Source organism: Tauraco erythrolophus, chromosome 5 (assembly GCF_009769465.1).
Source record: "Tauraco erythrolophus isolate bTauEry1 chromosome 5, bTauEry1.pri, whole genome shotgun sequence".
In the NCBI taxonomy this organism is placed as follows: Eukaryota; Metazoa; Chordata; class Aves; order Musophagiformes; family Musophagidae; genus Tauraco; species Tauraco erythrolophus.
This window is the reverse complement of record NC_141469.1, coordinates 37,909,169-37,936,808: the sequence shown is the minus strand read 5'-3', so window position 1 is coordinate 37,936,808 and position 27,640 is coordinate 37,909,169. Positions and strand designations below refer to the sequence as shown.

At 39.5% G+C, this 27,640-nt stretch overlaps 1 protein-coding gene across 3 annotated transcripts in view; it reads left to right on the top strand.

Annotated features, from left to right (window-relative positions):
- The first annotated feature begins 15,346 nt into the window (after positions 1-15,346).
- The window catches only part of TAPT1 (transmembrane anterior posterior transformation 1), a 50,146-nt gene continuing 37,852 nt past the window's right edge, over positions 15,347-27,640 (top strand). For 2 of the 3 annotated variants that reach the window (XM_086611896.1, XM_086611895.1), the window contains exons 1-3: positions 15,347-15,656; positions 20,407-20,537; positions 24,556-24,674. In XM_086611896.1, coding sequence (XP_086468022.1) covers positions 15,347-15,656; positions 20,407-20,537; positions 24,556-24,674 — 560 coding nt within the window. The remainder of the gene's footprint in view (positions 15,657-20,406; positions 20,538-24,555; positions 24,675-27,640) is intronic. The other variant, XM_086611897.1, reaches the window with a different exon arrangement.

Below are 27,640 nucleotides of genomic sequence, written 5' to 3'. Positions count from 1 at the left end.
TGCAAACTGATATGGCAAAGAACATAAATAAAAGAGCATTAAGGCAGCAAGGGAGAAAGGAAAATGATAACTGACTTTAAGAGATGACTGTAGAAAAGGGGAAGAAATATATAGACTGATGAAAAGGGGATGAAAGCACTGAGCAATGGAAGAGGGAGCTGAAGGAAGAAGTAATAGAAGACTATAGGCAAATTTCAGGTTGAAAGTAAGCTTTATGGGAAGGCAAACACAAGCAGAAATGAAAGCTCTTACCAACTTTTTAACTTGGCAGAGGTATAAAAAGCAGAGCAACAGCCTCTGTTAAATGAGCCACTGGTCAGTATTGCAAGCATTGCAAACTTTCAGAAAACTTGAGAGAAAATATAATTTTAACAAATAACATTTTGCAAGTCAAGAGAATGGAAACTGAAAGAAACAAGAGAATGTTGGTCTCTTCTCCCAAGTAACAAGCGATAGGACAAAAGGTAATGGTCTAAGTTGCTGGTTTAAATTGGGTATTAGGAAAAATTTCTTCATGGAAAGGGTTGACAGGCATTGGAACAGGCTGCCCAGGGAAGTAGTTGGGTCATCATCCCTGGAGGTATTTAAAAGATGTGTAGATGTGACACTTGGGACATGGTTTAGTGGTTGACTTAGCAGTGTTAGGTTAACAGTTGGACTTGATGTTCTTAAAGGTCATTTCCACCCTAAATGGTTCTATGATTCTATGAAACAATGGAACAGAAAAGACTGTATGACCCAATCAAATAATTGTGACTGAATTCTCAGATCTTTTACTAGAATATTATCCACATTAACTATGAGTATTTAACTAGCTATTGAGCAACATCATCAATATCTGAGGTCTTTAAAAACCAGAATAATCTTAACCCCTCCACACTAACAGACTGTAATACATTAGAGAACCCTCAACTTATTTGTAAACTTGCGACAGATAAAGGGTATATTACTTTGCAAAGGCTGCCCTGTCTTGGTGACTGAAGTAGTAACAAAGTCCCACAGCCAAAAATCAGCCCTACATGATTTTATTTATCGTTGTAAAGCCAGAAGTTACAGTAAGTCAAACACAGGCCAGCTTTCCCACTGCGAGTTCAAGCACTTATGGAAGCAGCAGAGGTAGAAGCTTCCCAGTTCTTCCAAGGTGTAGCACATCCAGCAGCAGCACAGCGTTGTTTTGCCAAAGGTGGAGGGAACACCAGGGGGAGATGTAGAGATGTTGGGATTCTCAAGATGGCTGCAACTTGCATGTCACCTTTCAGCGCAACTGGACTCTTGAGGTATCCATAAGGTGCAGAACGAAGGAGGCATGCAGAGCTCCCTGGGGAAAGGTACAGGGTGAAGGAGAAGTTTTAGGACCATAAGGCCTTATTAATTGGCACCCAACTCAGTTTCCTTACCACATGGTTTTGCCTTCTAACTATAAAGTAGATTTAGAAAAGCATGCAGACACAGATGGTGTATGGACCATGTATTTCACCACTAGCTTGCTGCTGTTCAGAGAAAGCGGGTTATGCTGGCAGCATTTGTCAAAGCAAACCTTAAGAAAGCAGACGCATCGTGGCATATACAGTCCAAGAGATTAATTTCCTCTCTCTGCCATCCCTCTTCAATCTCCACCCTGTTGTTTTCTTGCTGAGCACCTGTAAATGGCAGTGTATTTATTTTTACTTTGCTACATCCAGCGGAATATTCAAAAGATCTGCTAAATGCCACACCTCTCCTACACTAATCTTACATATTCCTGTGCTACAACTCAATCATTTCAAAACATCTGGCTCCTTTGAAGACTTTCCTCACCAGTCAATCTCCAGTGCAATCTCCATTGCAACCTGCATCTCTGCCACTCACTTAACCAGTTGCCACTGCCTTCTTCAAGCTGTCTGAAAACACCGTCTAACGTAAAAAGAACTGCCACTCTGCAAATGTACTATGTGCACAGTAGGTCAGCTCTCATATCCATTATGAAATATACCATTGCATCCATTGAAATTTAGCAAATCTATGCTTCATGAAATATTGGTGATACATCCATCATCTGTGTGTGTAAAACATGCACTTTATTCTGCACAAGGAGTACAACCTAACAACCCACCGCATGTGCTAAACAAATAGCTCCACCTAGTTTCTAAAATATGTAATTTCTTAATTCACAGTCATCATGTACTATTTGAACAAAACTGAAGGTGAACAACAAATTAAAATAGAAAATACTTAAGCATTTCAATAACATGGGTTTGTCTCAACTGGACTTCTTACCCTTCCCTATGCAAACTTCCAAGCTGGAGCTACACACTGCAAATTCTTTTGACCATCAGTTCCTCCTCCTCACTACAGGTGCACTTCCCTGGGAAGTCAGGCTTCATCAGTATTAGAGATAAATTCAGGCATACTTAGGTCCAATGGTCTTAAATAAACCTTTGAATCTGCCAGTTTCAACTCAGCATGGGTAAAACTGAGGTGTCTGTTTTCTATTCAAGTCTTCCATTTCTCTTGCATTTCCTTTCCTGATAGGAAGCAGATTCCTCTCTGTGCATGTACCTCTATGTCCTTTAGGCTCTACCCTTTTCCAAGTCAAGCTATATCTAAATCTCCCAACTTGTTGGAGTTTTTTTACATTATTTTGTTAAGATATAGCACTTTCTATTTGTTCATGTAACTATAGTTCTTACTTGAGCTTTCAAAAATTGGTGTCTCTGCAGCAACCACTGGACTGGACTGCAGGCAATCCCCTGAATTCTGGCCAGTAAGTTTTCAGCAACTTTAACAAGATTCATCCTATTACTAGCCAGGTTTCCTTTGCTCTCCTAGATGGTCGTTTCAGAACCTCATTGATTTAGTGGTTAGAAACTTTTATTCTCTAAATTCTAAGCTAAATTCATTCTTGGACAATTTATGCCCTATAATATATTGGACAATATTTGTGCAACAGATTAGTTCTTCCACTGTCAGATCTTTCTGAGTTGTTGTTATTCAATACATCCTCCAGCTTTGAAAGCTCATCTCTACAGTATGGTGCACTGGAAGTGTTAGATGTAAGTATCTTCTCTACCATCTACCCATTACTGTAAAGCTAGCGTGCCTCCATGTGCAAAACTTCATCCTGAGTTGCATCACCAAAACCAGAGGCTTTCCAGGCTGGGTTTGCTTTGTGCTAGTGATACAGTGCATGGTATTGTCTGTCTGACTGCATGCTTAGCAGCTAAAAGTCACCTTCTCTACTGGCTCCCATTCACTCGGCTTCAACAGGCTCCTCAAAGCCAAGCTGTGGGAACAGCAGGATACAATGCTCTGTAACACCTTCTTATTCAACCTTGAATTTCATCCCAAGCTAAATGTCTGTTCCTTTATGTTACAGAGAGGAGAGGGAACTCACAGGCCGGCTCTAATTTCATGTTGCTTTCCCACAGTGATAGAAAAGCTAGCTTGGTATTTTCTCTAGGAAGTTCTGAAGAAGGGCTGTCTGGTGGATCTGTTTACCCACTGGCAGCCATAGATTTAATAGATGCTTACAGAAGTTTCCTTCTCAGAAATGTTCATGGACAATGACTTCACTGTTTAACCATCCTATCCACAACAGCCAAGCTTCGGACTCCTCACTGATGACTGCATTAGCAGAAATATTGCCAAAGTATTTTCTCCGTTCTTTCCCTGCTATTGGTTCAGTATGTACTGACTAGGTAAGAACAGAAAGAGTATTTCAAGAAAATGTCCTCACTGAGCTGTGGAGGTTGTACTTAAAGGGCTGGGTTTTCTAGCTGTTATATACCAGCAGGTCACATTTACAGTCATAAGATGGCAGCATAGAATAAAAGATTGCTGATACGTTGTATTTGTTGCTCATGTGTATTAATTGAATTTCCGTTTGATTCTATACTATAAATGTCGAGTTTAGCAGCGCCAAAAACATTTTACTTTTGTTGGTAAATTCACTAAATATTTTCCAGAAGCATAGTCACCTTTTTATTTTACATTTTCCTACAGAATTCCAGGCCTTTCTTTAAAAATCTGCTTATCTTCGGATTTTCTTCACAGTGAATCTTTCAAAGAGAAATTGTACTTATAAGCAGATAGCACAAACAATTTATATTCACGTCACAATTACAGCACAGAGTGTGATAATTCAGCTGCTGGCAAGAACTCTTCACTGGCAACTATATAGATCTGATAGAAGTCCATACTAAAAATAAAAATTACAGTGAAGTGAAAGATGCATTTTTAAAAATCAAGGAATTACTCATAAATACAATCCTGGACACATCAGTAAGACAGAATAGTGAACAGAGTTCTGATCTGAAGGTCCCTGAGGTCAAGAGAGAGCTAAGAAATGCCATAATTAAAAAGGATATATGCTACCACAGGTGTGTGCAGCCCCTGGAGTACGCTGGCCTCCTATAACTTGCCCTGTCTGCTCATTGTTCCCCCAGAATTTGCAGGAGTCAAGTCATAGGCAGAATGATAGACTACTCAGAGCGTATTTTTCTCCTACTCCAAATACTCACTCAAGAACGCTTTGACACGTCTCGCAGTGACCTCTGCAAGTGCTGGGCAGGCTCAGGCTGTAAATACGACTAGCTGCACCCAAGTATTTTGGAGAGGCTTTTGGTTTTGCCTTGCAGTCATTCTTTGTTAACCTAGCTGGGAGAAGTCTCTATAATACAAAATAGATTTATTTGCTGATTGTTTCCACAGTTCACAATGTTTCGTCTTATTACTGAAGAAGTTAATTGCTTAATGTCAACATAGATTGAAGGCTTGTTTTTATTACAGGTATGCAGAGCCAATAGGCTACATCACTAATGTTTCTGAAAAAAACTCAGAAAAGAACACATACTCAGACTTAATGGAATTTCTTCATCACAGAAGTGATCAGTCTCTGCACTTTTCTCTCCTTCAAAATGGCATAAATTCAGAACTTAACAAATTAGGAAGGGGTGAGTGGCTGGGTGAGAGACCCAGAAGCAACCTTCCCCTTCTGCCTGCTGATGCAAAGAAAGCCACCGAGATCACATGGAAGCAGAAGCCCAGGTGAAGTCAGATGCTCCGGTACTGCTTGCAGTTTGGTCTGGATTATGATTGCAGAGTGAGGTAGAATCTGGTGTCATCTGGTGAGCGAGACATAAATGATCTCTGTCAGCTTGAAATCCTTTTGTACCAATTTTGTCAAAGCTGCAAAAGGAGGCGAAAGCAGAATATAGCAGAGGGCTGAGGCATGCCAGAGCTAGTCCAATTTTCCTGTGCACTATGTATTTTAAATGCAAGCTTGTTTTGATACAGAGATTAAAAACCACTATAATTTTCAAAAATAACTGAAAATCATTGTACTTTGGACAATTCAAATAATCCTACGTTTACCTGTTACATCAGCAACCTTCACATCCATCTTGTACTGAGAAAGAAAAGCTCCTTGCTTGTAAATAGCACTTTGTCCTTTCCTTTTGTTACTTGGATGAACTAACAAAATATTTATATAATAGTAAACTGGTTTGTTACTTCTCACGGCTATGTTCTTCATTCCCTTTTAGCTCACTCATTTTTCATTGTTATCACTTGATTTGCTATTATTATAGTCTTCAGTTTAGACAGGAAAACTCTTGGAACAAATCTTGTGCTTTATTTGTAGGGGAGGTGCTATGAATTATACGACAGTACATAAACTGCAACAATCAAGCAAAGGAAATCCAGGCGTAAATCAAAGTTACAGTATTTGCCTTCCTGTTATATTTCCTGTTTGAGGATTTCAGAGATATTAACAGCCATTGTTGAATCAAGCATCAGAGTTCTGTGAAAAGGTGGCACGTGTAATAGTATCCTCACTTTTTATATAGGGAAAAAGTGTTATAGAAATAATGATTCTGGTTCTGGAATAACAACAAAAAAAAAACCCATGTTGGTTCCCTATGCTTTCATCATAAACTGTTCTATTATCCTCATATTTTAAATGGTCATTTGTAAGTCTTCTACTGCAGAGAAATCCCTTGCTTAGCCCCTCTGGCTGAGAAACAGGCATGCTTTTCATTTGTTCCAAATTGATGAGATGGCTTTTTACTAAAAGAGTCTACTTTTTGTTCTGTGCATTTCATTTCTACTTGGATTCAAATGTCAACAAATTGATCCTTGGCAAACCAAGCTTTCCACTATGTAATGTCATTTCCTCATTGAACTAATTACTTCGCTGTATCAGTTGAAATATTGCTTTTAAAGTAATTGGAGACTTACATATCCATGTTCTTTATGCAAATTAAAATGAATACTGTACTTAGTAAATGGGAAAACTGCCTAAGTGTTAAAGCTATTCCCAACCTGGAAATCCATTTCCCACAAGAGAAATTCAGTTGTTAACCCACTCCTGAATTTAAGTTACAATTTTTAATCCTGTGTGTCTAAAATAACAGCCCTCAACCCAAATCTAAAATTCTAAACACAAGTCGCTCCCTTATAAAGCTGTTTGTCACCTCCAACTGCCTCTAACCCAGTAAGACTTGTAAATGCTTTCACTTCCGCAGTGCTGAATTCTCTGCTCAGTTACTTCCTTGAAAGTCCACAGAAATCAGGCTTTGTTGCACAGAACGAGCTGGCTCAGGATCAGTCTATTCCTTAGCTTGCTAAAACAGGTGGCTTCTAACATCGCAGTGTCTGAGCGGTCATTGCAAATGAATGGGAGGGTGTTCCTCTCTCCCAGGACACCAGTTATTTTCCAGTGTGAAACAATTCAACTCCTGGCTGTGCCTTCAAGACACCATGATGCTGATCGCGCGGCTGATTCAGCCAAGTATTACACCCACTCACTCAAGTTAAGTTAGAGGTCTAAAAGGTCAACAATAATATTCAGGCAAAGTTTTAAAAATTTGGCTACTGAGGACATGCACCAAACACAGCTAAGGAGGTGAGAACAGAATCTGCCATGGAGACACACTGCAGAAAAAAAAGGGTGAATTGGCACCATAAGCAATCTTAACTCACAGCATCAGAAGCCAAGAACACGCTGTGAGTAGAGAAGAGTAAATCAGAAGACAAAAGTAGTTCTGTGAACATTATTATATTTTTTCCCGTTAATTCTCAGGTTTTGGTCTTGCTTGTCCATATCATGGACTCCAATTTAAATGTACGCTTGTGCTCTGCAGACACATCAGGACATATAATTTAACCATTTTAATTGAAGTGTGAAATATTTCTATTAAGCAAGGTGTGTGTTGTATATTACCATAAAGTATGCTGCTTGCAATTAAGATGATAGTTCTGCATTCATCCAAGGGGAAACGCCCAGGCATTCAACCGTTCTTATTTTAATTGATAATTCTCCTGATTTAGTTTCAAACAATCTCATTTAAGGAAAGGGGAGAATAATTGTTATGGATTGTGAAATATGGGAGTACAGGAGGGAACTGAATGTGCCAGCTGGGAATATACAAAGGAGGGAATGAGTCATGTAACTTCCAGTCATTCGGAAAGGGGTCGCCCTGACTGGGCAGGACTGCAATTATTAAAATTTATGAGTGAGTGAATAAATGATCTGCTAGCCGATCATAATGATCATAAATGATCTGCTAGTAATGCTGTGATAAAGTTTCTGTCGGCAATTATATTATAGGCATTTATAATACAGAACTAAAATAGTGCATCCTGGTCACTAAAATAACTCCAGCGTCCGACTTTGGATCAAGTTATCATAACCAAGCAGCTGACTAATGCCCACAAAAATATCCATATGCACGGGAGTCATCTTTGTGCAAGCTGGCTGGGTAATAGCTTGTCTACGGTTCTTTTTGCTTACCACCATCTCTACAGAATGTATGGCTACTTGGTGACGTGACCACGCGTTTCTGCCTGCAGGTGCACTAAACGAACACCAGAACATCAATGCGTACCTGTGCAAGGGTTTTAGCCCAAAACAAGCCATTAGGGTGAGAGAAGCACATACTCTTAAGGCTGACTTAGAATTTAAGCTACAGTAACTCACATGCTGATAGTACTTTAAAGGTAATAGTGTTAAGAGACATCATTTACGGGACTTGTTCTTAGTAAGATGCCTGTATTTGAAAATGTGCTTTCAAAAGATTTTTAAAAAAAGAATATATTTCATATTGTTTTAGTTAAATTTCTGGAGTCTTTAAACAGTTGATGATTTCCCCAATATCTATGTTCTGATATTTCAAATGTGAACTCAGTGGCTGACAGATGGAATCTCAGCTACTACTGTTGATGACCCTCCATGAGTCCTGTCAACTCTTAATGTGGCTTTGGTGCATATAACTTGTTGTAAACTACAAGATCTCACAACAATAATAATTTGAAAATGGAAAGGAAAAACATGTTTAGTTATTGCTCTGCTAATTGATGCAAATATAGGGCAGGCAGGATTACTTTGCAGGAATATCAAGCATTTCCAGTGTAAGTGCCTTTCTTTATGATCTGCCAGGGCTGAAAGAGCAATCCCAAACACATTTCAGTGCATCTTGTTACTCATCAAGGTAGAGCAATCCTCCTGGAGTTCCAAATGGTAATTGGATTTGTACAGAGCCTGCCAAATTAAAATCGCCTGCTTCAAAATATAAAACTTGAGCAAAAAAAGGATGGGAAATTTTGAGTTCCAGTTGACAACGTATTCTTATCTCCTTGATGCGTGACATAAGAAATCACTCCCTTGATGCTGTAACTGTGCTATCGATTGACACAACTTGATATATTGATAGACATAGTTTATGAACACATCAAAAATCTACGTCTCCATAATAACACAAAAAAGTTCATGCAGACTATGTTGGTGTTATTGGAATTAAATCAGAGTTGAATTTGATCCAAATGCTGTTGTCACGTTTGACAACTGGATTATACAAGTTAATAATAAAAACAATAACTAAAGCAAAAACCAATCTCAAGGAATGACAATCATTTAAAAATGTAGCACTGAACCCTTGCCTGAAAGAGTCTGACTGATTTTAGAACAGTTCTAATGTTAAAACAATACTTAGCTTCTAAAGTCGGTCTTGATTTCAGTATTCTGTTGTTATGTATATGTAAATAAATATTTATCTGTGTTTATATATATAAAAACAACATCTGTGCTCATGAAGAGCAGTTCTGCATAAGGTTTTTCACCTTCATTATACTGTGCACAGTGGTTAGGTAGTCTGTATCTATTACAGCGTCGTTTAAACAGCAAATAATAATTAAATTAAAAAATAATACATTTCTTTGTTCAAACTTCAAACAATTCAAAACCAATCTCAACTTGATGAAAACAGCATGAGTCCACATAAGGAGGTCATGACTTAATTCTGACTTACAATGACTGAAGGGTTGGTCTCAGAGCCATTACTTACATATTTACAAGCAATATATTTCCTTTTCTATGTATGCTATGGTTCATGTTTCTCATGTGCAACTATAATTACAAAATAAGCCATGATTTTCAGAAATCGGATTCTAAACTGGGAGTCCCAGAACCTCTTAACTGATTCAATTGGTCCTACAGGAGACTCAACACTTTTGAAGAACTCATTTTTACTGCCTAGAATCAGGAAAGTACTTACCCTTATGTTTAAATCTAACACATTTGAATTCTCTCCTGAGTAGAGATGCTTTCCAGAAGTGAGAGACTTAAGATAATATCTAGAGATCACACAATCTAACTTTAGCCACAAAGCTTCTGTGTATATATATGCATACTTTATCATAATAGAAATGCTCTCTCTGAGCTGAGTTTTTCAACTTATTAAAATCAATAGGACTGTTTACAGCAACTCTGATTGCTGATGATGAAGAAAGATTTCCATCTCCACCTGGATGTGGCATGACTGAACGCTCATATTTTAACTTCACACACAGAACCCAGGCCACTCTAAATTTTGGATTTCACCTCTGCTCCCTGGACCTGAAAAACACAAAGAAATAGTAGATTGAAACTTATACATAAGGAAACCAATTTTTAGAGGTAACTTATTTTCTGACACCTAAACAAAACACCAACCACTTTCTGTCTGATAATGGGAACTTCATTCTTAGGTACAGGAATCTCATGTTTAGGTGCCAAGACTCTCTTCCCCAGGTGTTCTTCTCTTCCCAGTTCATGACTTTTGGAGCTCTCATAACTGTTTTTCCATCTGCATTTTCTCCACTGATTTCCTCCCACCTATTCCCCTCACACTTCATGTCTGGCTTAGCTCTGCTGAGGAAGTAGCTGAAATGGAGTCAAAGGCAGCTGTGCTCTTATTTTATAACACTTAGAACCATCTTGTCATGTATAGAACCATCTTTAAATGTCATGTAGTGTCGCTACAGATATGTAACAAGAAAAAAACAGAGGGAAGAAGACATTACAAAACCTTTCTTCCAGCACTTCAGGATGAAGATTGTGATAAACTTAACTTGGAATCAAAGAGATTTAGTAATCTCACTGCTACTTTACTTTCACCTGAGGGGAAATGCCCCATATATCACTGAGTTCAGTTATATTGATGTTGAAACGATCATTTGCTGTCAGAGGTTCAGGTATCTGCACTCCAATAGAGGCAAAAGTTTAAGTATTAGTTGTGGCATTTTGCTCAAGGTATAAATCCTGAAGAAATCTTGACACTAAGAAATAGAGATCAGGCCATGGGCAGGAAAAGACTGCCACTGATGGTCACAAAAAAAGTATTGCCTTGATAAAAACATTCAGGATATCTGACAGGGAAAGAGCTATAAAAATATTACACTAAGGATCTCCTAGTAGTTTTAACAAAAATCAATATTATGAAATTTATTTTTTAGATAATGTGAGCATGTTTTTAAAAACCTGTATTACCGAACTAACCTTCTGTACCTCTGTCCTTCAGTCCTCCTTGAACTACAGTCCCAGGATAAGATGTCACATAAAAGTATCTCAAAAGAATTATTTCTTCCAAAAATTTCAAAGATGGCAGGTGTGGAAAATCATGCTGTCACTGGAAAGCAGCATTTATTTTAACTGTGCAGAAGCCCCTATGCTATATAATACAGTATCCAAAGCAAACAAAGCATGGAAATGTACCAGTGAGAAGTCAAACCTGACTTTCAGGTACCGTAGTATTGTGTAACATGATTTGTACTTGCATTATTCAAGGACATGCTGATGTTGAGTAATGCCCTTAGCTTACCTAAGAGTCAATCTTCAGTGGGTCTACAACTCAGGGAAAAAATACGTTCAACTCTAGCATTGTATATTTTATATTGAGATAAGGAAAAAAAAAAAAAGTTAAACATTCAGGGTGCTAGTGTCTATACAACGATTTCTTATACCGATTATTTTTCTTATGTGAAGATTACCCCATGCAAAAATTCATGTGCTGCTTAGAAGTTGAACATAAAATGGAGGAAAGAATCTTTACTTTATTTTTCTCCTGTGGGCGTAAACAGATATTTTTAACTTCAGCTACCAAACAGAACTGACTGAGACAGAATTAGATTTTATTTCCATCCAATACTTTAGTACCTTGCAAATATATGACAGCTGCGATTCTGCAAGATTCAGAACTAAGTTTGTTAATATCAGTTGTTGCTAAGAGATGCATTGCTTTTAGTAGAAGAATGAATATGCACCCACATACTAAGTGGCTTGATGAACTAAAAGTCACAAACCTAATACAAAATAACTTGTTTATGTTACAAAAGGGTCTGGAAATACTTTCCTGTATAAAAAAAACCCCGGCATTATTGCGCTTTGAGCTCATCATGAGTTTTGTTGACTTGCCTCCTCACAGAAGGTGTATTCAGTGACGGCATTTTTAAAAATGAAGAATGACTGAAAATCATACTGAAGACCACGACTCAATATAATTCTTGCAGGAGACTCAAGAAATTAAACAATAAACCATTAATCTACAGTATCTAGTCTTTTCTGAATTATACTGCGAAGCCTAAAGAAGTTTAAGCCTCACTGACAAAAAGCTTACAATACCAGATGTTTTCATATAGTTATGAGTATTGCGGTTACTCATAACTGTTTCACACATCTATGAGAATTGCATTGTTATTAGCATCATTTTAACATCTGCCTCCTCTTTATCGCTACTGTATTCTCCAGCTTTGCTTACCTCTGCTCAGTACAGTGCACTGAGTTTCTATACTTCTCTCTAGACTTCTTTCGTATTTTCTAACCTATGTCCATAATTTACTTCTCCTACGTGATATCACTTTGTTGACAGATTTTTCCCCATGTTTGTATTGCTCTCTAAAAAGATCTTACTTGACCTCTTTTTAGCACACTTTAGGCTATCTGATGTTACGATGTTATCTAGCAACTGATAGGTCATCTATGTTAAGAGGGCATATCCGAGCTCGTGGGGGTAAATGACATAGATGGCAAGGTCTGAAAATGCAACAAAGTTCTGCCAGCAAAAAAAGCACTACAAAAAATGATTATCTATTTTCTGAATCTTATTCTTAAAAAAACTTTAGTTGGGTCTTGTGGAGAAAAAAAAATCCATTCAAAAAAAAAAAAAAAAAGAGGAGTTTTAGATCACGTAAAAACATTATTTAGAAAAACACCAAAACACCATCCTCACTAGCAGACAGAGTAGCTGCAGCAATGAGTAACTCAAGGACTAAAGCACAACTGAGCTGGCACACTATAGAAGTTTAAGTACTTGGTAGTGCCAGAAGAAACTTTCCTGACATCAAATTAGCGAAAAATGCCTCTGTGATGATTATGTGTAAGATATATTATAAGTAGACAATCATTACTCTAGTATATGTATGGAAAATTTAAGGCAAAAAATGAAGTACTTTGTGTGAAGCCTCAAAGATATGCAGTGCTGACATTTCTAATAAAATTAAAGTAACTCTTAATTCTCAGTCTGTATTCACTCCACGACTACCCCTAACGGCTTTTGTTGTTGTATGAATGAAACTGCATTTTCTCCTTGGAGACAGTCATTTTGAAAAAATCTTCCCTTTCCCCTGCCACCTGCTAACTATTCCTTGGGGAAAAAAGTGAAACTCCAGCTGTGGGAACATAGACAGACAGGGCTGTGTCTTGTTCTAAGAAAATCCCTTCAGGAAGAAGATTGGTGACTGGTTACGAAACTGTAAAGTGGATTCTGACTTGCTGCAGAGTCACTCCTTAGCGTGTCTCACAGCAGATAAGCTATGGAAAGCAACAAAACACAGCTGCTCGTGCCCAGACAGCAGACGGGCCCAGATAACTCCCAACAGCAGATATCGTAATGAACCACTACTTCCTGTATCAACACCGCCAACATTTTCCACCAAACAACTTTTCCCCTCTGACTTGCCTGGTTCAAGGAGGCAAATAACTAAAGACTATTTTGCTGCAGTTGAGTTCACCTTCTGGAGTGGCTACTGTGCCAAAATACCACATGTAATAGTTGAAACACACACAGCTTTCCAGGTGGAAAAGAACGCATTAAAATTCTGGCGAATGACGGGTTATGAACTGGAGGTAAAGTACAGAAAAAAACATACAGAAAAACTGTGGGTAGGAACTTGAGGGTAGCTGGTCAACATGCTTTTGAAGCATCAAAAATACGAGCCAATTCTTAGCTGAACTGTAGTGCAGTCACACTATTATCGTGCCTTCAGCTGAATGACTTCCAAGTGGAAGACTGGAAGATCTTGTAAACGAAGGAAGGTTATCTTGGGTCAACCCCTGAATAGAAAATACATATGTTGTCACAGCTGGTGCCGGAAATTCATTAGATAACTTCTCAGTTGGCCTGAAGGAAAAAGAGCGTGGCTGGTTGCAAAACGATGCTTGATGCTGCAAACGTCTTCATTTGGGTAAGACTGATAACAAGGTTGTGACAATTTGAAGCAATTTGTACCATACAATGCAACTTACGGATGGATACAGCTTTTATACACAGTTGGAAGCAAAGAAGCAGAATATCCCTCAGGGTGTCACGTAACTTTGCATGAACTGCAACACTACTCCAGCTGAGGGAATTTTTCAGCTCCTTTTGGAGCTTTGTTCTGCATCTTATTTTTCCAACTGCTTTTTACAGCCACAGAGAAAAGGTGGGAGAAGAAAGCCCAAACTGATAATGTGTAGTAGCTATCACTGTTAGCTCCCTCTATGATACTCTTATTACACATTGTGAGTGCCTGTAAAAAGCACTCCACTGCCTGAAAATATCAAGACTTGGATGAATCTTACAGGATTTCTGGCATTTAGAACCACTAATGGCAATGGAAACGGACACCCCTAGTTTATCCAAAGCCTGAAATGCTCTTTGAGACAACTGTACAATTAACGTAAGTGTTATAGAGGAAGATTACTACGGCCTTCCAAAGAAAGAATAAAGCACTCTTTGTTTTCCTAGGACGAGTGGCTAAATATTAAGCTGCCTGAATCTGACCTCTGAATGCATGATAAGAATATGAGAACTGAATGTGAAGGAGGAGATCTTGTACTTGAAATCCAGGCCAGGTATTTTGTCCTCATGCCCACGTGAATTCCTCCTGCAATCTAGTGCTTTGCTGTTACCTTGAGCTACCTGCTTCTTATATTCATGTTTACCCTTGTGTAAATGAAAAGCACCTTGAGACAGGAACGATTATTTTTCAGCAGTATGGCCTCTGACAAGCCTTGATGACTGCCAGTACCCTGCTGTCCGTAACGAACAGCATTTCCAGCCTCAGCACTTCACGGACCCCACGATTTCAGGGGGTTCAGGCCCCGGTTCTGGTACTGGTGAGCCTTGCCAACCCTTGCGGGCTCCTGAAGCACTGGTGCGTGTCCCCCCCATCCCAGCAGGGCGTTGTGAGCTCCGTGCGAGCACAGTGGCTACAACAGCACCTGTCCTTGGCGCGAGTGGGCTCGGACGCACTGCCTCCTTCCAGAGGCCTCCTGCAGGAATAGCCACGCCATCCTGGGGAGTGCGAGCCTGTGACCTCAAACGCCCGGCCTGGTCCAACACGTTATGCAACTCATGTAAATCCTGTTGGCTTTAGAGTTAATAATTCACCTCTGGCTTTCCCTTTTCGAGCAAGGTCTTTATTTGCACGGTGCAGGGCAGATTAACCACGTTATTTGCAACTGTTCTGAACTACTGACCCCCGGCCTGCGCGGCGGGTGAAACCGTGACTGTTACGCGCGTTTCTTACGACACGGGCAGAGGGCCCGCTGGATTTCTCCCCTAACGCAAACAGCGCTATTGAGCCCAGCAGTTTCTACAAAACCAGAGTGAGCTTCGCGGCCGGGCAGAGGCGGGCGCGGAGAGGAGCCGAGCCTGAGCGCGGGGGTGCCGGCACGGAAGCGGTTAACGGCGGCGGCTCCGCTCCAAGATGGCGCCGCGCCGGCCCCGGCCCCGCCCCCCGCGCCGGGCGCTCGCGCGGCGCCCGGGCCGCGGCGCGCCGCTGTCGCGCGGTGATGAGTCACCGCCAGGGGCGCGGCGCGGGGGTGGCGGGCGCGGCGCGGCGGGGCGCGGAGCGGGCGGCGAACATGGCCGGCGTTGCCGACGCCGCCGCGCCGGGCAGCGGCAGGGACGGACGGCGCGGCGGCGCCGCCGCCCCGGAGCAGCAGCACGACAGCGGCCGGGGGGAGCCGAAAACTCTCTGGGGGAGCAGCGAGCCGCGGCCGCCTGCCGCCGGCCCGGGGCAGCCGTCTCCGCAGCAGCGAACGGAGACGCTGGGCTTCTACGAGAGCGACCGCGGCATGAAGAAGAAGCGGAGCGTCTCGGGTGAGGAGCGGCCGCGGGGCGAGAGGCCTCCTTTCGCAGGCCGGGCGGCCGGAGGGCCCCCGGGCGGGGTTGGCGTCCACGGGAGACCGGGGTGGCCGTGGCGGTTTGCTGGGGGCGGGTGGTGCCTGCGGGGTGCGCGGCCAGCGCTGGTTCCTCGGCGCCGGAGGGGCCGGGGCCGGGGCCGGTGCCCGAGGCGGGGCGGAAGGCGCCGCGGCCGCCCGCCTGTGCGAACTTCGGCGAGCGACTTGGGAAAGTGCGCCGGGACCTCGCGGGCCCGGGGAGCGGCGTCGCCCGGCCGCTCCGGTAGCGGGGGCGGGCGGGCGGGGAGCTTCCTCGCCGGCTGCGCTCCCTCTTCTCCCCCTGCCCTTGAGTTTCGTCAGCGAACTCGCCCATGTCAGCGGAATGAAGCCCCTCCGCGCGGTTCCTTGTGTCCGGAGTACGGAGGGGGACTGGGGCCAGTGAAGCCCCCGTGCCCCGCCGCGCAGCGTGTTAACGGGTGGCCGTCAGGAGGTTTTGAACGACACGGGCATCTCCCGCCGGAGCGTTGCGCGCCGAGGCTTTCAGCGCAGGCTGTCGGGCTTCGCACCTGTCACGAAGCGGCTGCAGCGAGCGCGTCGCGCAGCGGCTCCCGGCAGGAGCAGGGCGGGTCGGAGCCGGTCCTGTGTCCGCGGAGCCCCGCGGGCCGGGCGGGGGGCTGCGGGCCCGCCTCGCCCTCTGCCCAAGTACCGGTGATGCTTCATCGCCCTAACGCTTCTTCTTACCTACGCGCAGCCGTGAGTACGGGAGTCCTTGCCTGTACCGCTGAAAATAGCGGTGCTGCTAGAGCCTTGAAGTTGTGTGCCGGTTGCTAGAAGTCTTTTAAACTAAATGTGGTTTACTAACTGAGGATTTTACAGGGAAAAATAAGGTGAAGTGTCATGGCCTTTGCTGTCAATCTGTAGCTATATTTACGTTTACCCTTCAGCTAGTTATTTCAGGTATCTATAGAGTAATTTTTTTGAAAAATAGCCCTATCTTTTTTGCAAAAATTGTCACTCAGTGTGGCAGGGTTGATTTAGTGTTGGTAAGGTTATAATAACTTAATTAGCACCACATTCTTAAATTGAGTCCTTGCTGAAAATCTGGAAAATGCTCAAAGTGGTGTTCAGGTTTCTAGGCTTTCTGCTTCAGTGTTGGCTTGAATGTCATATAGCGGATTTTATCGAATACAAAAAAAGAAAAAATAGGAGTTAGGGTTTAACTGAAGTAATTGCTGACTATTCAATGCTTTCCTTCTGTGTTTGACAGATGCTGTGTCTGTTTCCAACATGTGTTATGTCATAGGACATGCAGCTTCATTGACTAGTTCTGTGGTGTTGATGAAACTGATGTAATTTCCATAGTTCTAAGGAATTAGCTTGATTGTAGTATTATGAATTGCTTTGTGGTAAAAAAAACAATGGTCAAGGTACATACTGATATGCCTGAAAGACCATTGAACAAATTACTTTGTAAAAAGTAAGGAAATGGTTATTTGTGTGTGTGCATGGAAATTCCTAACTATACTCCAGCAATTGATTTTAAATTAAAAAGTAGTTAAAAGTCATTCGTGCTCTCTGACCCTTCAGGACAAGGAAACGTTAGAAGAACAGGCTTCTTGATAGAGCAACTAAAAATTCTAACTCATCTAATGGTAGCAATATGTTAAATAGTAGAGAGAAGTAGGTTTTTTTTCACGATGCTAAAGCAGGACCAGTACTGTACAGAGAAGTTGTTTAGAGGAGAAGGAAATACTTAAAAAAAAAAAAATACTGTGCTGTTTTAGTTGATTTGTTTGAGTGTTTGTGGAAGAAGTGTATATTTAGGATTGTCAGGAGTGAAGTGAGTGCCTGGAATTGTTGTGTTTAGGATTAAAGTTATGATTATATAACAATAGAAATTTACTGAGGCATGGTGCATTTCACAATTGCACAAATTTTTCTCTCCATTTCTGGTTAATGGTTATCCTTTGTGTAGCAGTGCATTGAAGTATAACTTAGGTAAATCATTATCTTTTTACTTGGAAGGAATTAGTGGCCTTTTATGTTTTGAAGATGCTTGTGCTTTTCTGTGCTGAGGTGAGGAGATAAATGAGAAAGCATTAAGAGTGTACTGTCTGAACAGTTTAAACTTGGGCCACACTTCAAAACTTTCTGACTGCAAAGGAAGGAAATTTGAAGTAGGAGTTAGAGTGTTTAGTTAATTTTAAAGGAAAATGATGCTTTAATAGCAGAATTAAGCCGTTTTTCAAATGGTTTATTACTCTCTTCTGCCTTGGTGTCTCATGCTGTTCTTTTGCTTACTGTTTTTCCTACAGGGTCAGCCACTGATGTGTTTCACAACTGGCACAGAGCTAGGGCTGGTGCTGGTTGGCAGTAAGTGCTCAGAAAAGAGGTGGCTGAGCGACTGTGTGCTTCAGTGCACCCCTGTCACTGGAGGGATTGTTCTGCAGTCGCAGTCTGGAGCTTGTGTATTGATCAACCACAGTCATGAGTGATTATCTCTTAATATCTGGGACGTGAAAGTCTAGCCAGGTGGAGGAAACTTAAAATCATTTGGTTTTCAACAATAGGCCCGTGAACCAGTTTGTGTGACGTAAGGAGTGGGAACAAATAGCTCACTAGTTAGAATCATATAATATCTTAACTTGGAAGGGGCTGAGAAGGGACCCATGAGTTACTCCATGGTGGTTACCCATATGCGTAGTTTACTTTGCAGGAAACTTCAGTTGTTTGAGGTGATGCATTAAGTTAGAGAAGGTTGGTTATCTGAAGTGGAAGAAAATACACTTGGGCAGTTAACAGAGGAGTTAATTTGTGTCTTTATACCTAAGGTTATTTCTTTACCTTTAACTTTTTAAACAAGAAAGAATTGGGAAAACAAGAAAGTTACAAGTGGTAGTGTTACAAAGGAAGACTCCAGAAAACAAGTTTGCAAGAGATCTGAGCAATGATTTAGTGGTGTGAACTTCAGCTTTATGTCACTGGAATGAATATTGATTGAAACTTTACATGTAAATATTAGGTTTTTACTACTCATTAAACTACACATTGTTTTTGTTTGTTTTAAAATAAATACCTGTAAGGGTTACAGTGGCTTTGGCCTACTTACTAGAAGTGGATCAGTAATATATGAATCATCAAAATCACTATCCAAACAAACTCATACAGGAAAAAACTGTTCAGTTCATGCAGTTTAAAGCAAATAATGATTTAAATGATTTATTAACAATACATAATTAACCAGCAGTCAGTGAATGATACAGCTGTGATCAGTATCAGCAACATGATAAATCACAATACTAGACATACACAGAATGTTAATACACCACTGCAAACTTCAAAATGCCCGTTTGTAATCTCCACAAGTTCCAATCACGCTCAATATGTGTGCCCCCCACCCAAGGAGAGGAAGGTTATAAGCACACCCTACCTGTTCTCCTTCTTTTATACTTCTGTTGGAGCTGATTTCTTCTTTGCTTTAGAACTCTGTAATTTTCTGACACGTCCTTCAGCTACTGTTCTTCGTCATCTTCAATGGGATTAATATTGACAAGCCACTATCTCAGACAGTTTTGAGTGAATGCTTCATACCTAGCATCGATACTTGCATTCTTCTCTTAACAGCTGTTATCTAGGCTGTTTTACTAAGGGAGTGTTATGCAGCCTTTTCCTCCCCCCAAACATGTGCAGCAATGTACCATGCAACGTCCACCCTCCCCCAGTAGTCACTAAGACTTTGGCAAAAATCTGAGTTTACTATTTGTGAGCGTGTTCTTGTGTCATGATAAATGCTCAGTAGCTTTTCACCTATCTGTCTTGATAAGCGATTTCCATCTTTTGGATGTTGTGCGAACACAAGAGTTTCTATTTTTAAAGTTCAACATTTCTGGTTATTACTGGCATTTATTGTAGTGTTCTGTCACTTCTGAAGTGTTACCAGGAGGTGGTAATGTCAGACCTTGTCAGTGAGTGTCGAAGCTTAAGTTGAACCTCCTTGTGCTGACAGCCTGAATTTTCAGAGTTATAATTTCATATTTTATTTCCTTTTGCAAGACTACTCTGCACAAAGTCTTTTTTAGAAGCCATATGAGTTGACTAGACACAGGTCAGTCAGCCTTCGGCTTACTTACCTACAGCCATTAAAATGCTGAAGACCTGTATGTGCTTGATGGCTTTTTGGTCTTGAAAGTCTTTGGTCTGATCATCAAACGATCAGCATGCTTGTACTGTTTGTGCACTGAATCACTTGGGATCATGTATCCATGAACATTTTGATCTTACAGGAAGTTGTTCTTTAAAATAAAGAACAAGTTGCTAATGTTGCTGGGAGTGAAAATAGCTTTTAAGAAGCCCGAAATAGAGCTTAGTAAATTTAGGAGGACTTGTCAGTACATTAAGGGTTAGATCCACTCAGTATATTGCATTCAGCCTAGCTGCTTTGAGTAATGTTTTGGAGAAGTGGAATGTCTGATGAAAATGATTGACTGGGAAAGGTAGCTTGGTTTCTTTGCTGGGAGGCAACAGGGGGGAACAGTAGAGCACAGGACATGCTTCTCATGTAGCTCCTTCCATACTAAGTTATGTGACGTTCTGGTTACGATCAGCAGAAACCTTCTGGGTTAGATGTGATGTAAATGAAAATGTAGCAAGTAACAAAAGCACAGCAGTCTTCTCACTCTTTGGAGCTCATGCCTGAGATGTCTTCTGCTTATGTGTGTTTCTGAATGTAGATCTTTCATTGCTGAGATTCATCAGTGCTGAGCTAACACGAGGTTACTTCCTTGAACACAATGAAGCGAAATACACAGAGCGGAGAGAGAGAGTATACACATTCATGCGGATACCAAAAGAACTGGAAAAGGTAAAGTATACTTTTAAGACTTGTTTTAATTTAGAGATGAAATCTGATGCTACAAAAAAAAGATTTAAACATCTATAATAATTAATTTTCAGTGTTAGTGACTTAAACGTTTGTGGGGTTTTTTGCCTATGTTTGCTTGTTGCTGCTGGCAACTCATGTTATTAGCAGAGACAGACATGACTGATTTTCAGATGATGACAAATTAATTCAAATATAAAGATGTCACTGATCCTTAAAGGAATACTCAAGCAAAACAAAATTTTACAGCAAAATGTAATTTTAAATTTTTTTAAAAAAATTGTTTTAAAATTTTTTCCAGTCTAAAATGTTTTGAGGGTGGGAAGTTTTCAGTCCTTTAAAAATACAATGATGGATGAATTTCTGTCTAAGGTTTTTGACTTAATTTTCATAGCCTTTTCCTTTGCTTTTTGCCACTGTTTACCACATCTTCCCTCTCTGTCCCAGTGCTGTGGACCTTCCTGAGGCATTCTTGCCACCTCCTTTATGTCAGCTTAGATATAACTCTGGCCTTACAGTAAGCCAATGCCAGTGCTGTAATGTGGAAGAGAGTTTTATTCTGACTTAACCATTTTGATTTGGGAAGCAGCAAGAATATGCTCAAGGATGATGAGTAAGGCAACATTGGTAAAAAGGTTTGGTTAGGCTGCAGTGTAACAATAACATTGAAAGTAATATTGCTGAAATTCTCAAAACTTCTAGGGATGAATTTACATGGTAGGGCTAAATCAGTTTAACTCTAATTTATATTGAAGGAAGAGTCTTGTTTCACTCTTCTCCCACTTCAGTCTCCTGCCTTATACATGCTGCCTATTTTGCATGAGCTGTGGTGCTTATTGGACCATTCTAAGAGTTAAACGAGCCCATAATTCCTTAGTGAACGCTTCACTTTTCTTGCTTTGTTTGTTCTTTGCTAGAATAGTGAGCTGAATTGCTCAACCAGTATTCTGGAGAATCCAAGCCTACACAAGGGCAGAAGGGGAGCTGTATAACTTGGAGTAGGGGTAGAAAGATGAAAGAGCAGTGGTGGAGGGAGGAAGAGTAGGATTCCTTTTGTCAGCAACACTCAGGTTCCCCGCTCAGTATCATTAAATTCATTCTTGGAGCATGATGAGACATGGTTCTACGAAACAAAATTCTCAGTTACAGCAGAAAATCACAGAATGAATGAGATTGGCATGATCCTCTGGAGGTAATATAGTCTAAGCCCTTGCTTATAGCTGTGTCACCTACAACAGGTTGCTCAGGACTGTGTCCAGTTGGACTTTGAACATCTCCAGGGATGGTGTCTTTACATCTTCATTGTTTACCCATTCCAGTTTACAGCAGAATATTCCAGTTATAGTAGAGTCTCAGTGTAACAATGTAGCAGTTCTACATGGTCTCCATTGTAATTGTGTAGACTATTACATGCCACCTCCAAGCCACAGAAATTATTCTGAAGGATCATCACCATAGATTTCTCATTAAACTTTCAGTGTGTAAGAACAAGTGAAGGCCAACAGTCTTTTATAAATAAGATCAATGCTGTAAGTGGCAAAATTGATGTTTTTTGCATAGTAAATCAAATTTCAGTCTGTACTTTGAATATGAAAGCATATGAAACTGAGTAATAAGCAGGTAGATTTAAAAAGTGATAGGTACCTTTTTACAAAGAGATTGTGAAATAAATTTGTTAGTTCTTTGCATGGACTTAGTCCAGGTTAGTATACATACTAGCTATATCAAATTGCATCATACTCATTGAAAAAATAGAAAAAGTATGATGATGAGCACCCAGAAAGCAAACTAAGTAGTGTACAGGTATTGCCTATTGCAGGAATCACTCGACTGTGTGATTCGAAAGCCTGCTTAATTGAAATAAAGCATGTGAGACACTAGGAATGGAACAGAAGAATTTTCTTAATGGCTTGTATTGTTTACTACCTAATAATATAATTACAGACTAGGAATGAAAATCATAATCAGGTAGAGTGAGAATAAACTGAAGTATATTTATCAAAGACTAATCTCAGGAGATATTCTTTAACATGCATGTATGTAATTTCAGAGTGAGGTGTGATGTCAAAAGGGTAGTATTTTTGTTGTTGTCCTGAATACCCCTTTTTTATTTAGAGAAGATAGTTTGTAGTATAAATGCTACTTCTACTCGAGCTTTTTGTGTGGTTTCAATGGAAGCTCTTCATTGTAATAGGTTATTTATATAGTTTGTAGTATAAATGCTACTTCTACTCGAGCTTTTTGTGTGGTTTCAATGGAAGCTCTTCATTGTAATAGGTTATTTATACTAAATGAAAAGTTGGTTCCTATTCCTGCCATTTTAAAGGAACACTTGCCAATCAATCTCAAAATTAAACTTTGTGCTAAGATACGGTTATGATGACAGAAAAGCTGTGTAAGCTTTTCTGTTAGCTCCTCAGTATCTGGAGTGTAGTAGCAAAAATAATGTTTACAGAAATGAGTGGAAAGTTCAGTGCTGATTATATTTCAGTGGGTGCATGTAAATATGTAATGGGTGCAATGTAATAAAAAAATAGGAAAATGAGGACATTAAACAATAATTGCAAATATTAACACGAGCTTATAGAATGTGAAAAACCATGATTACACTCAGGCAGAGAAAAAAATCTGCCTAAATAAAAAAGAAAATGCAAGGTTGTTTTCTAGATTATAAAGATGCCCTCAAAGAATACAGGGGCAAAATGACAGGCTTTCTGTTTTAGGCTTGAGTTAAGGAGTTAAAAAAAAGAAAGATACGTGTTCAGCTCCTGTCACCATCAGTGCTTGGATATTCAGCACCTGTTTTAAAAGTTAGAAAAGAAATACGTGATTTAATGGCGTATTAAAATGCAATGCATAAATTCATCCATTATTTGTAACCACTGAGTGAAAAAAAGGTACATAGCAGTGATAGTGGCTCATTGGACATTGAACTGGCTGTTGTGTAAGCTGACAAAGAAGGTATTTTGGAAGGCAGAGAGGTTGTTTGAGATAGAAGTAATATACTTGTGCTTTGGTTTACTCCCCCCCCCCCGCCCCCCCAAGTATCTTCCTTTCCTGTCCGCAATACATACAGCTTTCACATGTAAATGCATATCTGTCATGGATGTCTAAACCTGTTTAGATATTGTTAGTCTTAATTGTGTAGCCAGTGAAGCTTGCCTTTTTACATGATTTTCTTTGCAGGAAAAAAACACTAGCTTCTGGTCTGACAGAAGTATAAAACCATATACCTGTAGAGTTCCATTCAGGTAAATCTTAGATATGTTCAAAGAGCAGATAAAGAAGGAATGTCATGTGGAGAGTCTGGTATTAGAAGAGCTTTCTACTTGCAGAGTTTAGGTCTAGTTTAATTATCATAGAGTTGCTTGGCTTGTGGCTATAATGAAATGGCTTTAACTGTTTCTATAAATTAAGGATAAAGCATTTAAACAGAGGGCAACTGGAAGTTTACCTCTTCATATTTTATATTCTACTTTGTATGAAAAAGGCGGGTGTTAATTGAAGGAGAGCTACCATAGCTGTAATTAGCTGTGCAATAGAAAATTAACAAGGTTAAAAAAAAAATAGAGGGGGAGGAAAAGGAGATAGGCAGAAAATGGCTGTGCACATGTACACATACTCTATGTTTTTTTTTTCCTAAGGCTAAAAGCATTAACTTTTGTAACCTTAGAGGAAAGTCTCCTCGAAGTAGAATGAGCTACCGTTATATCCAAGTGCAATTCATCTGTTCCATAAAGACTGAGTTCGGTGAGCCATGGAAGTCTGCAAAAGCTTTTGCTACTTGGACCTTGTGGTGCAGAATTTTTGCTGAATAGTCTTCCAAGTGCATAGCATGTTACTTTTCTTACAGGTCAGCTGATTGAGCAAGTGAAAGTATTGTGCTTATTTCGCTAGTCTTATGTAAATGTATTTTTCATGAAATAATATGATTCTTTATAAACTTTCTGTAACTCTTTATAAACTACTGACATACTTCTGTTTTATTTTTGGAATTTAGTTGATGTTTTTTGGAATCTTTTTGTGCCTGGATGCTTTTCTGTATGTATTCACCCTGCTTCCTTTGAGAGTTCTTCTGGCAATGTTCCGGTTCATCACTTTGCCTTGCTATGGCTTACGGTAAGTTGAGAGAAGAGAAAGGTGTTGATACCCTTAAATAATGTTTCTCTATTTATGTGTGTGCTTAATTTTATAGCCTTTTAGTGCTGTTTGAACTACTAATGACTTCTTCCAGTGTAAAATAGAAGTTTTGGTCTAAACTAGCCAAAGCACAGGTGTGAGGCCTTTAAGCTTTGCCACCAGTCACTAACTGTCATTGTTGTTTTCTTCAGACACAACAGTTTGATAACAGCACCGCTTAGGCGTATTCAGGTTAGTAGAGGACAGAGATGTAACCTTATCCTATAGTTTTGTTCTTTTAAGTAACGTTTATTCGAACAGTGCTTTAAGTTTTCTGAGACTTGAGTTAATGACTTAACTCATGACTTTCAATAGACTCTTTGATATTGAAACAAAATTTTGTTGGTTTTTTTTTACAACAAAAGTTTTTATTTCCATGGTAAACTTTGCCCAAAGGATCCCTATATAAAATGTGTCATTTTCTTTCCTTCAAAGAATCTTAGGGAGTAATGGGATGAGACTGACTAATCGAATAACGTTAAGATATTTTAGATCTTAACCTCTGACTTTTTTTGTTCAGATCACTACTAAGAAGTTGTTGCTAATACATAGGATTTTTGGTTTACCTTTCTTATGTAGGTATCAAAAATTAATGTCCTTCATAAAAGATGCTGCTTCGTGGTAAAGCTGATCATGTAAGCCTTAAGTGTAGCCTAAAAGAAAAGAAGTCTTTTTATTGATGTTGTAATTTTTTCTTGAATAAATAAGGACTTCAGGGTTTTCATTCTGGATTTCCCCAAAGTTGAAGTTGATTTATGGTAGTTGATTTCTTTTTTTTCAATTAAGTTCTTGCATTTGTATTATTAATAGTCTTTTATATGTGAAATGCCTTTAGATGCATAGTTTAGAATGTATGTTCTGATTAGAGTGAATGCTAGTCTAGTGGCATAAGAAATAATATTTAAAGTATGATCTTAAGTTTAAATGTTAGTACTTGGGTGATGCTTAACATAGGCACTAGGTGGCAGTCTCTAATATTTTTTTGCGCTATTAATTGAGCTGAATCTCAGACTTTCATTACGTTAAGAGAGTTTTCCTAGTTGTGTTTTAAAAAAAAGGCAGCTATTTAGTTTCAGCCTGATGACAAGTCAAATTATGTGCCTATTTGTAAATATTTGTATGATGCTATTGCTAAAATATTAAAATTCAGGTAAATGTAATGGATTTTAACCTATCGTTTGGATCTTCATACTTTTTTCTATTTAAAGTGTTCTTCATTGTTTATAAACTCAGCTTTGATTTTCACAAACAAGTTTGCTGTTCTGGAATGAAAATTTAAAAATTTGAGACACCATTTGCTGGTTTTGGGTATTGTTCAATATACTGAAGAAAGTGATGTTGAAAATACCATATACACTCACACATGTGGGTGTATATGCGTATATATGTACACATAACTGCAGTGTTAAAACTTAGTCTGCTTAACAATATTCTTAGTGTGTGAGGCAAGATAGAATCCAATTAATCTCTTCAACTTGACTATGTTGTCTTCGAAGTGTTAGCAAGTAAGATGCAGTGAAACTGAGATTATCTTGAGTGAAAAGGCTTTGTTTTTGTACCAACTCCTGAAGCAATTTGTTTTGTCACAGTTTATTCAAGAATTTATGAAATTTATTCCCCTAGTACCTCTGTATTTGTTCACTGCTGGAGCCTTTGTCTAATTCATTAATGTTTTAAAGTTGGTGATTTTTTGCTGAAAGGTTTGCAATTCATGTTTATAGTATGTAATGGAATTTTTGCAGATGAAAAAATTGTTTCCAAATGTTCAGAGCCTGCACTTTGATTTTGGGGGGGGGGGTTGTTGTTTTTCTAGTTATGCTGATTTGATTTGTTACGGCAAAAATTATTTGAGATTTTCTTCTAGCTCAGGAAATACATTTTTATGTGTTTGAAACAAAATAGAGTTCAATAGGTACAATGCATCTGTAATTACAAAAGGTACTTATAAAGCAGGTGGCTGTTTATCTTTTAGCGTGCTCTTCCTCACAAATGTCAAGTAAGTGTTGAGAGACATGATGAGTTATTCTTTGAACCTGCCACATCATATTCCATTCTGTGTAGTAAATAAAAGTGCTCCTCCCTTCATCTTGACTTTTTTCTCAACATCTCAGTGAAGTGATTGACCAGTGAGTGTTCCGTCTCCCTTCCAGTTTACTCTTCAGTTCATTTATTTCCTCATAACTTTTTCCACTCTTTTCAGTGTAGAAGATGATTATATTACCCATTATTTCTTTAAAACAATAAAACCACATTCTTTGTAAGATGGGCTAATTCCTGTCTATGGTATTGTGTGCAGTGCTTGAATGTAGGGGGAGCGCTTTATAGCCTTCCACATGTTTTAATACTCCATTTTACAGAACTCTGAAAGAGGGAACAGAGAGTAATGTATGTTAAAGAATTTTGTTTCCTTTTTCTGCCTAGACATTGTAAGTGCTTCAGTTTGCTAAGTTGTCATTCCTCATCACTTGAGCTTACCTTTTGAGTAAATTTAGTTCTGTGTATTTGTCAGAGCTATATTGATGTTAACATGGCTATTTTGGAGAGAGACACTGTAAAACTTCAAAAACTTTAGTCAGAAGAATCCAAGATTCTGTCATTAAGTAAACTAAACTGCTAGTTAAATTGCTGTGGTCAAACTGGCAGAGGCTGAATCATCAGGTTATGGTGGTTTTGGCAGGTGCAACTTCGTTACTGCTATGCTCTGTAAATAGCAGTGTGCTTTTAGAAAAATTAACAAACACTTCACAAAATTAAATTACATTGTCTGAAATTACAAAAAAAAACCCAGTTCTGCTGCATTTTCTTGCGAGTCACGGCAAGAAGTTTCCTAAATTACTCTCTTCGAATCTTGTCAACTACTCTAATTTTTTTAAAATATTCTTTGACAACATAAAAGCACATACTCT